This window comes from Macaca thibetana, chromosome 15 (assembly GCF_024542745.1).
Source record: "Macaca thibetana thibetana isolate TM-01 chromosome 15, ASM2454274v1, whole genome shotgun sequence".
Classification (NCBI taxonomy): Eukaryota; Metazoa; Chordata; class Mammalia; order Primates; family Cercopithecidae; genus Macaca; species Macaca thibetana.
The window spans coordinates 81,387,949-81,402,050 of record NC_065592.1 but is presented as its reverse complement, the minus strand read 5'-3'; the positions used below and the strand labels follow the sequence as shown (position 1 = coordinate 81,402,050).

General features: G+C 42.8%; 1 protein-coding gene across 7 annotated transcripts in view; it reads right to left on the bottom strand.

Annotated features, from left to right (window-relative positions):
* PIP5K1B (phosphatidylinositol-4-phosphate 5-kinase type 1 beta) overlaps positions 1–14,102 on the bottom strand; it is a 306,204-nt gene that overhangs the window by 16,029 nt on the left and 276,073 nt on the right. For 5 of the 7 annotated variants that reach the window (XM_050761235.1, XM_050761234.1, XM_050761238.1 and 2 more), the window contains one exon: positions 2,489–2,606. The exons of the other annotated variants lie outside the window; for them this stretch is intronic. In XM_050761235.1, coding sequence (XP_050617192.1) covers positions 2,489–2,606 — 118 coding nt within the window. The remainder of the gene's footprint in view (positions 1–2,488; positions 2,607–14,102) is intronic. 7 annotated transcript variants of the gene reach the window in all.

Here is a 14,102-nt window from a genome sequence, read left to right as displayed (position 1 = left end):
AAAAAAATAATAAATAAAAGAAAAGAAAAGAAAAAAAAAGAAAATCAGGAAAAAACAGTGAAAGAATTTTACAAAAAATATTCTCAATAAAACCCCCTCATTCCTTCCTTTCTGCATCCTTCTCTCACTCTTGTAAGACACATGATTCCAATGAGGTGGAGGTGAGACTTATATTTATGGTCAGTAACAACAACAGGATGCTCCTGGGTTCAAGTTTAGGCAGGACCACATATGGAGCTGAATTTGAGTTTTGGCTCACTCAGGAATACTGCACCTCCATGACTGGTGAAAATCTAGGTTTTGTAAAGACACATAAAAGTGGCATGAATCCTTAGCTCATGAAGATGAGATTTTACTTAGCTTCTTTCTGAAAAGCTTTCCTGATTTTTGGTTCCAGATGAATCCAACATGGGACCAAAAATATATTTTTTTCTCTATTTAATTCCCTATTTTCTTGGTTGGGGTGGACCAACTTTTCTGTAAGGATTTTGTGATCCGCTACAACCTTATTTTTTTTAAAGTGGGGGCAATGGTAGGGAGGAGCATTGCTCAGTGCAAAAAAATCTGTTCATGCAAAAACAAGGATATTCAGATAAAAAATATTTTTACAATGGTTGGTGGGGGACCTGCTGTTTATGTGGTGGTGGTGGGAGCGGGGCTTCAAGAAAAGCCTATCTGAAAAAGGGGTACATGGGCTGAGACCTGAAAGAAGTGAGGGAGCATGGGATGGGTGGAAAAGAATACACAGACAGGAATGGCAAATGTAAAAGTCCCGAGGCAGAGGTGTGCTTGGTCTGTGGGAGGAACACCAAGGAGGCCAGTGTGGCTAGAATAGCGTCAGCAAGGAAGAGGGAGACCCAGGGAGGGGGCAGGTTGTAGAGGCAGGGAAGACTAGACCACGAAGGGCCTGGAGGACTTTTTTTTTTTTTGAGACAGGCTCTCACTCTGTTGCCCAGGTGGGAATGCAGTAGCATGATCTCGGCTCATTGCAACCTCTACCTCCCAGGTTCAAGTGATTCTCCTGCCTCAGCCTCCTAAGTAGCTGGGACTACAGACATGCACCACCATGCCCGCCTAATTTTCCTACTTTTAGTAGAGACGGGGTTTCACCATCTTGGTCAGGCTGGTCTCGAACTCTTGACCTCAAGTGATTTGCCTGCCTCAGCTTCCCAAAGTGCTGGGATTAGAGGCATGAGCCACCACGCCTGGCCAGGACTTTGGATACTACTCCAGAAGAGCTGGGAGTAGCATCTTATGTGACTGACGCCCTGCAGAGCACTTGTGAGGAACTACAGTGCTAGGTCAGGGATATGGAAAAGCATAAAATGCAGGCTCAAAGAGGCTTGAGGAGCTGCTGTGAGACATGCACCACTCAGTGCTGATTCCTGAAGTTGCACTTGTACACCAGGAGTGACACAGAATATTGGCTCATGTTTAGCAAAACTTAGAAAACCCCAGAAAATTCCAAAAGAACACTTACCCTGTTGTATGTAATTTTGTGCAGGTAGGCCGGGTGCGGTGGCTCATGCCTGCAATCCCAGCACTTTGGGAGGCCGAGGTGGGCAGATTACCTGAGGTCGGGAGTTCGAGACCAGCCTGACCAACATGGAGAAACCCCGTCTCTACTAAAAATACAAAATTAGCTGGGCGTGGTGGCACATGCCTGTAATCCCAGCTACTAGGGAGGCTGAGGCAGGAGAATCACTTGAACCTGGGAGGCGGAGGTTGTGGTGAGCCGAGATTGCACCATTGCCCTCCAGCCTCCGTCTCAAAAAAAAAAAAAAAAAAAAAAAAATTTGTGCAGGTGCACAAAGATGTAGCATATATGTGAGATGCACTTGGCACAGAAAATACTCTTTTACACTGTAGCCCATCAGGGTATCTTTCTAGGCATCTAACAGTTCGATTAAGCTGATACAGGTTATCTGTCAGGCACTAATGGGTCACTCATGATCCTCAGAGCAGCCTTGTAAGGTAGGCAGGGCAGGCATTATTTCCCTCCTTAGGCAGTCAGAAAGGTTCCTGCCCAAATCAAAAGCTGATTGGTGACAAGGAGAGAATCAGCCAAGATTCTCCAGTGCTGAATTTGGGTTCTTCCCATGAGTTCTGCGCCTCGTGGCCTACTAACTTACCAAGGGAGCAACGCCAAAACGCAGAAGATTCAAACATCAGGGAGAGTGACTGAGTCAAAGGAAAACATTACCTGGCTGGGAATAACACTAAGGAGCCCTACTTTGCCTTGACATTAGAGGATTCGTTCTCTTGTTATACATGGTGATTTCGTATTGACTAGATGTTCTTTTGTGTAACAAACTGTAGGAAAACATTGCTTGTGAAAAGAAGCACCATTTGCAGAAGTGACAGGGCGCCATCATTCCTTTTAAAACCCAAGCATGCCTGGTTTTATTGAACTTGTTCTTGTGTAAGCCATGGCCTGGATCCATTTATAAACCAGAAGGGGAGGAGAGGAAACTAAAAAATTACTTACTAAATAGACATCAAGCACAGAAGCATTGTCATCCTGCACTTCCAGAGTGTTGGGTTCAGTGGTCAAGTAGATGGTCCCCTCTTCCAAGGTAAATGTTGAACTGGAAGGTAACCCTTTGCTGGAAAAATAAAGATGAATGATGAGCACGAGGGCCCCAGAACAAAATCTAAAGACACCTCCAAAGTTGTGGCTAAAGAGGGCAGCTTTTGGGGATGAAAACTTTTGAGAATTTGAAGGATATATGGTTATACCTGGAGACATGGTCACTTGAGTTTAAAGAATTCGGTTTTAGGCCACGCGCAGTGGCTCATGCCTGTAATCCCAGCACTTTGGGAGGCTGAGGCAGGCAGATCATGAGGTCAAGAGATCAAGACCATCCTGGCCAACATGGTGAAACCCTGTCTCTACTAAAAATACAAAAATTAACTGGGTGTGGTGGCGCGCACCTATAGTCCCAGCTACTCAGGAGGCTGAGGCAGAAGAATCGCTGGAACTCAGGAGGCGGAGGTTGCAGTGAGCTGAGATCACACCACTGCACTCAGTCTCAGCCTGGTGACAGAGTGAGACTCTGTCTCAAAAAAAAAAAAAAAAAAAAAAAAAAGTATTCGGTTTTACTAGAAGTGCGTTTTCTTTCTCTAGCAGCACACGAGATACCTCACTGCATTTTGGAGAGGGGATTTGTGGGCCCTATGCCTTGTGAGTGCTGGGAGGATGTGAATCTAGGGGCTCATTAGTTATCTTTGACTTCGAATGACTGGTTCTTGCTGCTTCAATTTACAGTATTTATACTATACTAGTTTACAAAAGATAACCTTGGGCATCATTAGCACTGATGATTTATCTTTTTTTTCCTCTTTTTTTTTTTTTCTTTTTCAATTACATCAGTGGTTCTCAAACTTACATGTGCCTCAGAATCCCCTGGAGGGCTGGTTAGAATGCAATTTCTTGGATCCCTCTCACAAAGCTTCTGAGCCAGAATCTGGCATAGAGCCCATGGATTTGCATTTCTGACAAGCTCCCAGGTGATGCTCACGCTGATGGTTCAAGGACCACACTTGGAGTAACAATGAACCACATAAACACAGAGCATTGTGCTATGTCCTCTGCGAGGACAGCTGGAGCGCACCCTTAGTAACTACGACAATACCAAAAGCCAAAGGAATGCACGTAGAGCCAACCGAGGAGAAACCACCCTTGTTTGTTGTGATATAACCAGTGTTAACTGTTGAAACTGTTGAAGTAACTGGTCCTTTTTTTCTTTTTCTTTGTTTTTTTGAGACTGAGTCTTGCTCTGTCACCCAAGCTGGAGTGCAGTGGCATGATCTCAGCTCACTGCAATACTGCAGTCTCCACTTCTGGGTTCCAGTGATTCTCTTTCCTCAGGCTCCTAAGTAGCTGGGATCACAGGCGTGCACCACCACGCGTGGCTAATTTTTGTATTTTTAGTAGAGATGGGGTTTCACCATGTTGGCCAGGCTGCTCTCACACTCCTGACCTCGTGATTCGCCCACCTCGGCCTCCCAAAATGCTGGGACTACAAGCATGAGCCACCACATGCAGCAAATTGTGTGGATCTTAAGAGGTAAGGTTCACTTGTATTTTTCCTGATCACAAAAGTCATAAAGAGGCTGGGTGCAGTGGCTCATACCTCTAATCCCAGCACTTTGGGAGGCCAAGGTGGGCAGATCATCTGAGGTCAGGAGTTCGAGAGTGGCCTGGCCAATATGGTGAAACCTCATCACTACTAAAAATGCAAAATATTAGCTGGGAGTGGTGGCACACGCCTGCAATCCCAGCTACTCGGGAGGCTGAGGCAGGAGAAGCACTTGAATCCGGGAGGCAGAGGTTGCAGTGAGTCAAGATTGTGCCACTGCACTCCAGACTGGGTGACTCCATCTCAAAAAAAAAAAAAGCCCCCCCGCAAAAAAACTAAGTTTTTTCATTCTTGAGTTTTTATTTATGATTTTTATTTTCTTCCTAATATTAAGTGTATCAAATGTATTAATATATATCAAATACATATTATAATATAATATTGTATTATATATTATATATTAATATTACCTATAATTAATATATTAATATGTATATGTTATATCTATAATATGTATATTAATATGTATCAATATAATACTAATTATAGATATTAATATATAATATATAATACAATATATATAATATTAATATGTATTTGAAATATATAAAATAATATTCTGGAAGCTCTTATATATAAAAGAATATTCTGGAAGTGCTTTTTCTTTTTAAATTTTTATTTTTTTAAAGTTTAATTTTGAAATAACTTTAACCTCACAGAAAAAGGGAAGGAATGCTGAAAAGTCTAAGGTACCCTTCCTATCATTTGACCATATTTGCTTTGTCATTATTTATTTATAAATACCCATAAGCATTTTTTCCTGAACCATTTGGGGAGACTAAATTGCATACAAGTCATTCCTTTACCCGTAAGCCCATCAGTGTGAATTTCCTAAAAACAAGGACATTCTTTTATATAATACAGTACAATTATCAAAATCAGGAAATGTAAAATGATATAATACCATGATCTAATCTATAGTTGATATGGTTTGGGTCTGTGTCCCTCCCATCTAAATCTCCTCTTGAATTGTACTCTCATAATCCCCATGTGTTGGGGGAGGGACCTGGTGGGAGATAATTAAATCATGGGGGCAGTTTCCCCCATGTTGTTCTCATGGTAGTGAATAAGTCTCATGAGATATGATGTTTTATAAGGGGTTTCTGCTTTTGCTTCTCTTGCTTTCTCCCTTGCCACTGCCATGTGAGAAGTGCCTTTAGCCTTCCGCCATGATTGTGAGGCCTCCCCAGCCACACAGAACTATGAGTCCATAAAACCTATTTTTCTTCCCAGTCTTGGGTATGTCTTTATCAGCAGTGTGAAAACGGACTAATACAATAGTCCACATTTAAATTTTGCCAAAAATTTATGTTTTATTATTTATTTATTTTGAGACGGAGTCTCCCTCTGTTGCCCAGGCTGGAGTGCAATGGCACGATCTTGGCTCACTGTACCCTCTGCCTCCCAGGTTCAAGTGATTCTACTGCCTCAGACTCCTGAGCAGCTGGGATTATAGGCACCTGCCACCATGCCTGGCTAATTTTTTTATTTTTAGTAGAGACCGAGTTTTACTGTTGGCCAGGCTGGTCTCGAATTCCTGGCCTCAAATGATCCACCCGCCTCGGCCTCCCAAAGTGCTGGGATTATAGGCATGAGCCACCGTGTCTGGCCCCAAAATTAATTAATTAATTTTTTGAGAAAGTTTCACTCTCGTCACCCAAGCTGGAGTGCAATGGCGTGATCTCGGTTCACTGCAATCTCTGCCTCCTGGGTTCAAGCGATTCTCCTTTCTCAGCCTCCCGAGTAGCTGAGATTACAGGTGCTTGCCACCCCGCCTGGATAATTTTCATATTTTAGTAGAGACAGGGTTTTGCCATGTTGGCCAGGCTGGTCTTGAACTCCTGACCTCAGGTGATCCACCCCCCCCAGCCTCCCAAAGTGCTGGGATTACAGGTGTGAGCCACAGTGCCCAGGCTCCAAAATTTATTTTTTTTAAATGATGCTACATGCATATAAGTGTAATAGATAGCAGAAAGTAATTCTCTTTCTCCTGCCCTCGTGTGATCCAGCATTCTCCTCCCTAGAGGCAAATCCACCCATTTTGACAGTATTTTTCAATCTAAAATTTACCTTTTATCTTTGGAAGCTATGAGGAAGCCACTGGCATGGTTAAGACAAAATTAAAATACAAAAATTAATTAGAATATTATTTGAGACTTGACAGGTACATTTATCAATTATTTTAGCTAAAATATAGTATGATTACAGAAAAAAAGAAATATCAGATTTACTTAGTATCGTAAGGTCAAAATTTGATAAAATCAAATGGGCATCTTTCTTTTTTTAAAAACTTTGTTATTTATACTGTTTTTCGCACATATTAGAAGTGTCCTATCTTAGTAAGTAGAATATTTTGAATATCATTAAATTTGGGGGACAAAAATGAGGCTCATCGAGACGTGTATCCAGATTATATAAAGAACTCTTATAACTTAGCAATAAAAAGGCAAATAACCCAATTTAAAAATGAGCAAAGAATCTGGAGAGGTCTCCAAAGAAGACATGAATGGCCAATACGCATATAAAAAGATGCTTAATATCCTTAGTCATAAGGAAAATGCAAATCAAAACTACAGTGAGATACCACTTTCACAGCTACTGGGATAGTTATCATAGAAAATCAGGAAAATAAAACTTGTTGGAGAGGAGGTAAAGCAACTGAAGCCCTCATACACTGCTGATGGGAATGTATTCGATAAAATGGTGCAGCTACTTCAGAAAACTGGTGTGTCCTCAAAGCAATATGATACACCAATTCCACTCCCACATATATATCCAAGAAAAATGAAAACATGTCAGCACACAAGCTTGTATATGAGTATTTGCAGTAGCATTATTCATAGTAGCCAGAAAGTGGAAACAACTCAAACATCCACCAATTGACGAATGGACAAATAATTCATAAAATGGAGTATTATTCAGTAATAAAAAGAGTAAAGCGCTGATATATGCAACAACATGAGGAAACCTTGAAAACATTATGCCAAGTGAAAGATGCCAGTCATAGAGGACCACATATTACATAATTTCATTTATGCAAAATGTGTAAGAAAAGACAAATCAATGGAGACAGAAAAGCAGACTCATGTATCTGGCTCAATGACATGACAGAGAGTTGGGTTCTGAGATTTCGAGTTCTCTAGTGAAGAGACTGAGTGCAGGCCCGTGGAGGCTGGGGGAGCCATCTGCAATGTCCCAGGGCACACGCTGGTATAGCACAGGCATGGGCCGGAGCACCTTCATCCTGTGAAGGGCAGGATGTCCTGCCCAGAGGTTACACACTGCTGGCCCACAAACCCAGTCTGGCTGGAAGAACTGTTTTGAAGAAGAGATCTGTTGGCTCATGCCTGTAATCCCAGCACTCTGGGAGGCCGAGGCAGGTGGATCACCTGAGGTCAGGAATTCAACACCAGCCTGGCCAACATGGCGAAACCCTGTCTCTACTAAAAATACAAAAATTAGCCGGGCGTGGTGGTGGGTGCCTGTAATGCCAGATACTCGGGAGGCTGAGGCAGGAGAATTGCTTGAATCCAGAAGACAGAGGTTGCAGTGAGCTGAGATCGTGTCATTGCACTCCAGCCTGGGCGACAGAGTGAGACTCTGTCTCAAGGAAAAAAAAAAAGGAGATTTGTTTTAGTTTGAATTATTGCCAAATTAAGGAAAATGAAATTCCCACAAAAACCCAGTTTCTTTTGAGAAATGAGAAGAGCGGCCAACTGTAAGCCTACATTTCTGAGTAGCAGTGAGATTGCAGCTGCCTTCCTTAGACCGAGCATGTCCTCTGCATTGCTGCAGGGTCCCCACCTCGCTCTTGAGCGTCCTACCCAGCCTGTTACACTCATGTGCACCACCCCTCCCTGTGTGTCTGCCCAACATCTCTACTTCCAGGATGAGGCTCAGGGAGGTGCAGCGGCTTGCCTGGGTTACATGGTCGCTGAACAGAGTTAGGATCTGAACTCTGTTTTCCAATTAACTACCCTTTTTTACAGTCATTGCTGCTGTCATTTTAGGTATTTGTCATTGCTGAAACCAAGGTAGTGCAGGCAAATGTGCCTGCCTAGGAGCTTGCAAAATAATTATAGAATACCCACAAAAACAAATATGGTATATGATGTTTGGTGTGAGCTGTGGAGATCTTTGTTCTTTTGGGAAGAGTAATAATGAACAGGAAGTTTTGAGGAAAAGTAAGTAAGCAAAATATGCTTTCCAAAACAACATATTTAAAACAATGGATATTAATATTGAACAATGATAATAAAGCTACTTAAGCTTCCAACAATTTAATATTTAAATGAAATTACACATATAAAAGAATTTGGGAAAATATACAGCCCTAAATGAATAATCAGGCATTTATATAGTAAAGTACCATTAAATGTACGTGGAATAATCTGAAATTATTATTTTCTTGGTATTGAGTGTAAGCTGCATAACCAATTAATCTTTCTACTTGTTATCTTCATTATGCAGGATCTACCAAGTGAGACCAGAGCACAGAATAGCATGTTACTTCCCTAAAACTCTTAGATTAGATATTATCTAGCACCCAAAAAAGATGAGAATACATTTTCAGGAAACAGACACCTGAGCTGAGAAAGCATTAATAGGCAGAGCATAAGCTTTGGAATCAGATGAATCTGACTTTCAATTCTGGCTCTTCGACTTAGTTGTGGGTGATATTGGATAAGTTTCTTAACCCTTCTGAGTAAGAGCTCCAGTTTCTCATATGTAAAATGAGAATAATAATACAGAACAAGTAGGGTTGTTGGAGTGATTTATGGTAATGAATGTAGGATGCAAATATTTAGTTATTTAATTTGTATTTTTTAGAGACAGGGTCTGGCTCTGTCATCCAGGCTGGAGTGCAGTGTTGCAATCTTGGCTTGCTGCAGCCTCAGACTCCTGAGCTCAAGTGATCCTCCTGCCTCAGTCTCCCAAGTAGCTGGGACTACAGGCATGTGCCACCATGCCTGGCTTTTCTTTTTAAAATTTTTTTGGTAGAGATGAGGTCTCCCTATATTGCTAAGGCTGGTGTCAAACTCCTGGGCTCAAGTGATCCTCCCAAAGGCCAAGGGTTTAAGAGTCTGGCTGCCTGCTGATGTTCTGCACCATTAAGTTTTGCCACAGTTCTCTCGATTCAGACTGTCTGAGGGCTAATTGCACATAATTTGCAACAAGCCACACAGGCCTGTAATGCACTGCCGTTACAGGCATGAGCTACTGCTCGCAGCTGCAAATAGTTATTGAGTATCCGTGTATGCACGTTGCACCTAGAATGGATCCTAGCACCTAGAATACAGAGATCAAATTTTAAAAGTTTGTGCCTCATGGAACTTACATAGTATTAAAGAAGACAGACAATGAGATAAATATTTAAAATATGTATTATGTTGGCCAAAAGTGCTAAAGAGAAAAAAAAAACACACACAGAAAAAAGATAGGAAGTGAGTAGCAGAGGCCAACTCCAAACAGCAAACTGTCTGTGCTCTGCCAGCACAGGATCTCAGGCATGAGCCACATCCTCCACAGGACCCTTATCAAGCCCTCTCAAGTGTCCCTGGGTGGGGACAGACACCTCTGATCAACAGTTCTCTCTAAAGATCACATTCTAACTGCCACTCTTTTCTTGGCCTCACTAACCTCTTTTAAAGGCTGCAGGTGGGTAGTCACCTGAGGGATGTAGAGCTGTTTTTCCGCCATTCAAAAACCAGTTTTGACCTTTGCAAGTGCTACAGTCTCACATTTACTTTTGTTTTGGGCTTTAGCCAAAACAGATACTAAAAATATTTCATTTTAACATTGTGACATTATTTTCAGCAAAGAGAGATTAGTAAAGGTTACATGCACTACTGAAGGGACAGGTGTAACTTTTCTAATTAAGAAATGTTTCACATAGGACATAAAGTCTTCCCTAGGCCTCAAGAACCTATAAACTGTATGCAGGAATATGTATGTGAATGTCCATTGTGGCTTAAAAAATAACGAAATGGGCCAGGCATGGTGGCTCAAGCCTGTAATCCCAGCACTTTGGAAGGCCGAGACGAGTTGGATCATGAGGTCAGGAGATCAAGACCATCCTGGCTAACACGGTGGAACCCCGTCTCTACTAAAAAAAAATACAAAAAACTAGCTGGGCGTGGTGGCAGGCGCCTGTAGTCCCAGCTACTCGGGAGGCTGAGGCGGGAGAATGGCGTAAACTCGAGAGGCGGAGCTTGCAGTGAGCCGAGATCGCGCTACTGCACTCCAGCCTGGGCAACAGAGCGAGACGCTGTCTCAAAAAAAAAAAAAATAATAATAATAATAACGAAATGTAATTATCAAAAGAATAAGGAGATAACGCAAGAATAAGCCATCTAATTCAAATAAACGCATCCATAGTCTACAGCAAAGTCTTCTCTTGAAGATGCCCCAAGCAGTAAAGGTAATATAATTTTTTTTCTTTTGAGATGGAGTCTCGCTGTCACCCAGACTCGAGTGCAGTGGTGCAATCTCCGCTCACTGCAACCTCCACCTCCCAGGCTTAAGCGATTCTCCTGCTTCAGCCTCTCAAGTAGCTGGGACTACAGGCACGCACCACCATGCCCAGCTACTTTTTTTTTTTTGTAGTTTTAGTAGAGATGGGGTTTCACCATGTTGGCCAGGCTGGTCTTGAACTCCTGGCCTTGGGCAATCTACCCACATCAGCCTCCCTGAGTGCTGGGATTACAGGCGTGAGAAACCGTGTACGGCCAGTACTATACATTTAAAAAAAGGATTTTCATTTAAATGTCTATGACATTGATCAATTTAACATTCATTGCTCCTCAGTTCTGACTTTGGGAAGTATTCTTGCTTTTGTCCTGATATTTTTACTGCATTGTTGATTTCCTGGGCACAAGCCTATTTAGAATCAATTTCTAATTTATCTGGCCGAGAGTTTCCTAGGTTCTGTTTTAGGGGTCACTTACAAGCAAAGATACCTCTCTTGGGAGGAATGTCCTGAAAATCTAGTGGTCAGGTCAGAGTGCCCACCATTTCTCAGACTCGTGGCTTGGGAAGATCCAGTTATAGAAGCAAATTTACGCGACTGGGTTTAGGAGTCTGGCTGCCCGCCTAGGTTCTGCACCATCAAGTTTTGCCACAATTCTCTTGATTCAGACTATCTGAGGGCTAATTGCATGTAATTTGCAACAAGCCACACAGGAAACTGTTAATCTACTCAGCTCTGTTCTTCCCTTGTAAAAACACAGAAACTGCCAACTCTTCCTCGGCTCTGTGCTCTGCTCTCTGAACAAGTCATAAACTTCCCACAGGTGAGAGCAGTGCAGGAGGAGCGATTTTTCTTCCTGGCTCTCTCTCTAGGAGGGCACGTTAATGGCACCCTGATGCCACGCAGGCCTCTGTCATTTACAAAAAATAAAAAAAAGATTCTTTTGGTTATCAGCAACATTAGTTTGGCTTCACTGGAGAGCATTAGCCTGGCTGGACCGCTGAAAACAGTCATTGATAATTTTCATAGCCTGGAACACTCTGATTTCTGTTTGCAGACCTAATGAGTGTTTTATAGCTAATTCTCATGAGAGCATTTGTTCGGGGAACATATGGTACTATCCACAGTTTTTGTCTTTTAAAAGTCATCCTCCCACTGCCTCAATTTGTTTTAATCGAAGTAATAAACATCATAATTAAGCACACAACACAGATGACTTCTGATGAAAACCAACAACCTCCTGCCCTCCCCACCCCCACCCTCCGCCATTCCCTAGGGGCAGCAGCCCTTTTTGGGATTTATCTTTTAATATTTTCTGGTGATTCCCTTCATGTCTTTTGATTAATCAGGGGATAAAAGATTCTTAACCTAAGGCAGCATCCATTGATTCACTATGAAGGACATTTACCCTCTTCTACCCCATATCTTCTCCCAAGGTTTGCTATTTATATTTTACTTTGTAACTGTAAATAACATACCTAGTGAGCTTTTTTATTCCATCAACCACATACCATATCCTTTAACTCCCCACATTATTTCACCTTTGTCCCTGCTTTCCCCTCTCACTTCATATTAGACACACTTAAAAAAAACCAAACAACTTTTATCTCTACTTTGTCAGGGCTGTTCATATTTATATCCTATCTTGCAGCTATAAGAAAATTGCTCCCTCTTTGTCCACAGATTGGCTCTAAAATTAGAAATTCGACACATAGGGTTTAGAGTATTGTGACTATATAAATATTATATACTGCCCGGTCAACAGTGAGCTAGGGTTATATTTCCCTCTCTGGGTTCAGAGTCATAATAGCTGGCTCATGCAAAGAAAACCGTTTCCTAAATCAAAGTTAAATGGAGTCTTTTTTTTCCCCCTACGTTTGCTTAAATTCATGCCACATTTTAGGCTGCTTCATGTTAGGAGATTTTCACCCTTCAGAAACTGTCATGTGGGGAAGAAACCTCAGAGAACATCCAGGCAAAGGACAGAGGCCTTGATACAAGCTCTGCGTCTTTGATTATTGGTTACAATGCTGGGCAAGTTATGACACTGAGCTCCTAGTTCCTCATCTGTGGGTGGGAAAGATGCCCAGCCCATCTCACAAGGCCAGCAAGAGGATCAGTTTGGATAGTGCAAGACAAAGAAAGGCCAAGAGAGGGTAAAGCTCTTTTGGATAAGCAAACAGGAGTATCGCCAGGACTCCTACCTCTGAGACTCTGCCTGTTTTCACGGGGCTTTGATGAGGTCTGCTTGCATAGAGAGATTTACCATAAGACCTTGGAAAGAATTTCTTTTCTGCTCTTAGTTTAGCTACCGGAACATTAACTGATAACAAATGTAGACAGGAAAGCCGTTCCTGCAGAGAAAATCCACAAATACAGCCTGGTCTCACCTAATGGCTACAAAGGCTTGTTTAGTACCAGAGCCACACTCCGCTTACGGGCAAGCCCATTCCAGCATGACCCAGGCGCTTCTGAAGTGACAGTCAAACCAACACCTTGTGCCCCACTCGGAAAAAGCTCACCTTTGGTTGGGGCAGGGAGTGGGTGACGATACTATACGGTGTGGAAATTCACAAGCACTAGCGCTAGAGCTCCTGCTGCAGCCTGGACAGTGTCGGCGTGTGGCAAATCTCATGCTCCTGCCAGGACAGAGCAGCTCCTTCATGCTCAGCCCTTGGCTGAGTGTGTGGGCACGTCTACAAGACCCCCCAACATGGACCCAGGGAAGTAGAAAAGCTTTGACCACAGTCACTGCACCCAGAATGCTTAGCCGCCTACCATCAAACAGGAGGCTTTCAGAGATCTGCTTGTTTCTGCCTTTTTCTCACTTTCAGCCCTGAGCATGGCTGCTGCTCTTCCCCACTCTCCCACTTTTGCTATTTTTAGACAAGGAGACTGCCTGTTTCTAATGAAGGCAGCAGAGCAGCACAGCAGCAGCCTCTCTTCTGGTATCAACTGATGGCTCCCCTCCCCCCAAGTGAGCACCAGAGGCACGAAGCCTGCTGCAGGCACAGCTCAGAGGGCAGCACTTATAACCCATAGGCAGGAAGAGACTCAAACAGTGTTTCCAGGCTTATTCATTGTGAGGACAGAAGCCACGATGGCTCAGAGAACTGGCAGTGACTGAGCTCCTGCCACCAGCAGCCTCGGAGGTGAGCAGAGGGCCCCCTCTCCCTTTGAGGGGAGTGAGTGTGTGTCTGTGTGTGTGGCTGGAGGGAGAAACCTTTTCAAAGAGGAACCCTCATCCAAGTTCAGGGACCTTTTTCACCACATATCTCCATGAGATTTATTTTTCTTTCCAATATCATACCCCAACATGTACACACACAAGCACACGTTTAAAGCTAGCAGGCATTGTTGACTGCGATGTTTATACTGTGATGACTGTATTACACACGTTATTTCATTTACTCATTAAAAATAACCCTGTTAGGTGAGGTCTCTGGCTATTTATTTTGTACATTTGAGTATTAAGACTATCTTGTCTGACC